The sequence below is a fragment of the Neopelma chrysocephalum genome, unplaced genomic scaffold, assembly GCF_003984885.1.
Source record: "Neopelma chrysocephalum unplaced genomic scaffold, ASM398488v2 Primary Assembly neopelma1_65, whole genome shotgun sequence".
NCBI classification, from domain to species: Eukaryota; Metazoa; Chordata; class Aves; order Passeriformes; family Pipridae; genus Neopelma; species Neopelma chrysocephalum.
Window position 1 is genome coordinate 1672765 of NW_020897722.1, and position 2844 is coordinate 1675608.

At 45.2% G+C, this 2844-nt stretch overlaps 1 protein-coding gene across 1 annotated transcript in view; it reads right to left on the minus strand.

Annotated features, from left to right (window-relative positions):
- Nucleotides 1–2838, minus strand: part of LOC113967804 — a 3954-nt gene extending 1116 nt beyond the window's left edge. Inside the window, exons 1-7 of the mRNA XM_027683728.1 lie at nt 2833–2838; nt 2569–2679; nt 1850–1936; nt 903–1010; nt 565–686; nt 283–405; nt 156–198 (exon numbers count right to left, since the gene is read on the minus strand). Coding sequence (XP_027539529.1) covers nt 156–198; nt 283–405; nt 565–686; nt 903–1010; nt 1850–1936; nt 2569–2655 — 570 coding nt within the window. The 5' untranslated portion in view covers nt 2656–2679; nt 2833–2838. The remainder of the gene's footprint in view (nt 1–155; nt 199–282; nt 406–564; nt 687–902; nt 1011–1849; nt 1937–2568; nt 2680–2832) is intronic.
- Between the last annotated feature and the right edge of the window lie 6 nt (nt 2839–2844).

Below are 2844 nucleotides of genomic sequence, written 5' to 3' on the forward strand. Positions count from 1 at the left end.
AAGATTTTAGAAATGTGGTCCAAGATTTTAGAAATGTGGTCCAAGATATCAGAAACGTGGTCTAAGATATCAGAAATGTGGTCTATTATAAATACAATCTCATATATTATAAATGTAATAATACAGTATAATGCTAAAAACATTGAGGTACTCACTGAATTGTGGAAAAAGCTGCCGAGATGCTTTGCCCACGGACACCTGAAACACAGAGAGAGATTGTGAGCCCTGCTCTGAGGGAGCCCCAGGATTTCCTGTGTGGCTCTGGGGCAGTTCCACACTCACATGTGCAGGTTCTCTGCAATGATGTTCAGGGTGAAGAGGCCAATGTTTTGCATCTCCTGGTGCCTGCAGGTCAGGAACAGGCACAGGAACTCACCCACGTACTGGGCCCCGAGGTTCTGCCACCTGCAAACAGAGGGGCTGCTGAGACAACTCACCTGGGCTGCTCCTGCCATTGGCATCCTTGCCTTCTCCAAAGCACTGGCTGCTTTCCAAGAGCTGAGGATTATCTCTGCTCTGCTATTTCCATAAACAAACAGAGCTCAGGAGCCAGTGTTTACTCACAGTTTTAGCACTGTTGCTTTCTGACGACTGAGGTCTCTCAAAATCAGGGTGACTGTGCCATGGAGAACGTGTTTTTCGTAGGAGAGGTGCTCCAGTAACAGCCTCAGAGCCCAGAAGTTATTCTAGGATGAGATAAAGCAGGATCAGTGATTTAACTGAGGTAACATCAATTTCTTAAAAAAAAAAAAACAAAAACAAAAAAACCAGCTGAAAGACTAAAATAAAGAGCAAAGCTGAAACAAGTTAAATGTGTCTAAAACCTCCAGGAGGGTGTTGCAGAGATTTTAAATGCCATTTGATTTAATCTCTTAGAGCAGAAATCAGTACCCAGCACTCACCCCAAAGGCCAGGGCTATCTCCAAGAAGGAAGTCAGGTATGGAAGGTCACAAAAGAGCATCCGTTGCACTGCTTTTACTGCCATGATGAGACAAGCCTCGTGGTGCAGCTACAGGAGAGGCATCAGCAGCAAGAGAAAGAGGTTTAAAAGTCCATTTTCCCACTATTTTATATTGTATCCAGTCAAATCAGCTCCTCCCATTTCAGCCAGAGGTTGGAGGTCAGGCAACACATCCACAAGAATTTCATGAAGAGCAAAAAAAAGAGGGAGTAAACAGGTATTTTATTTATGCAGCTGGTTCACCTGGTGCTCTCCAAGTGCTCGCAGAGCCATGAAGCCACAGAAACAGAGAATTAAAGGGAAAAAACTCCAACTCAAGAGTGACATATCTGGAGAATAAACTGAATTTCCTCAAAAGAAGTAAAAAAAGATGAGACAGCTCCTCAGATGTACTGACTGCATTGAATATAGAATATTTTCCCAGTCACCTTCAAAATGCTCCTCTGTATTTGAAACCCTAATTTAAGGAAAATTTAGAAATTCTGGGCTATTCTGAGTGTTGAGACAAGCAGTGACAAGCTTTTAAAGGACAGTCTCCTGTTTGAACCAAATAAAACAAGATCACCCTGGCAGACATTAAAACAGAATCAATTCTTACCAGCCCTCCCGCTTTATAAATGCATAAATTTGGACAGTTAGGAAATAAAACTTGTCCTAGACTGAAGATGTGTTAGATCAGAACAGACCTTCACAGTTTTCTTACCTTCAGATCTCTGCTCCAGCCTTTAATCTCTGCTAAGAACAGTTTTAAGCTGTTTCCCCCTAAAAAAACCCTCTTCCAGCCCCTCTTAAAAGCTTGTTATAACCAAGCCCTGTTTGCACCAGTGCTGTATGTGAGGCACAATAACCCAGATGGTAAATTCCCTTATTGCCATGAGCACACCCACCTGAGGAGAGAAAATAGAAGGTGGCAAAGAAACATTAACTTTGGCCTTCAGCTCCTCCAAGAGGCTCCCACTGGCAGCCAGGACTCCCTGCAAGGGAAGGAGGATGGACAGGTCAGGGATGGACAGACACTGCCCACACCTCAAACAGCACCAGGATGGTTCTTCAATGATCTTTGGTAGAATCCTGGAATGGTTTGGGTTGGAAGGGACCTTAAAGCTCATCCAGTTCCAGCCCTGCCATGGGCAGGGACACCTTCCACTGGCCCAGGTGGCTCCAAGCCCCGTCCAACCTGGCCTTGGACACTTGCAGGGATGGGGCAGCCACAGCTTCTCTGGGCAACCTGTGCCAGGGCCTCCCCACCCTCTCAGCCAAGAATTTCTTCCCAATATCCCATCTAACCCTCCTTCAATGTGAAGCCATTCCTCCCTGTCCTGTCACTCCAGGCCCTTTGTTATCTGATCCATGTCCACATGAACAGGCACAGAATCAGCACCAGGCACTGAGCTGGGAGCAGAATTAACCTGTTTCCAGCTGCCTTTAACACTCCTGAATCCCAACATTCTGCAGAGTGTTACACTTGGCACATAAAATGGAGCACTGGATGAGGCCCTGGAAAGTTACCCCAGCATTGAGGAGAACCAGTCAGTGCCCACATCAAAAAATCTTGTATAAAACCAAGACAACAGATTCTCCCACTTCCCAGCACTGTTCCACTTACCTCCTGGAAGTCAAGTGGTGGCTCTTTCAGGGATAAGGGATTTAGGTGCCCACTTTTTGCCAGCAAATTGCTACTGCCCAAAACCATGATGAGGGAACTCCAGCATTTGGGCTGAAACACAACAGGACATTGACATTATCGAGTGAAATCTGCCCACAGAGGTATGAATTATTCAGGGAAAAAAAGGTTCTGATGGTAAATCCTTGCCTTGGAGAAGTAACAGGACAGAAGAAGTAATTTAGAGAAAGAGTTTTAATGACTCACATTCCTGTACAG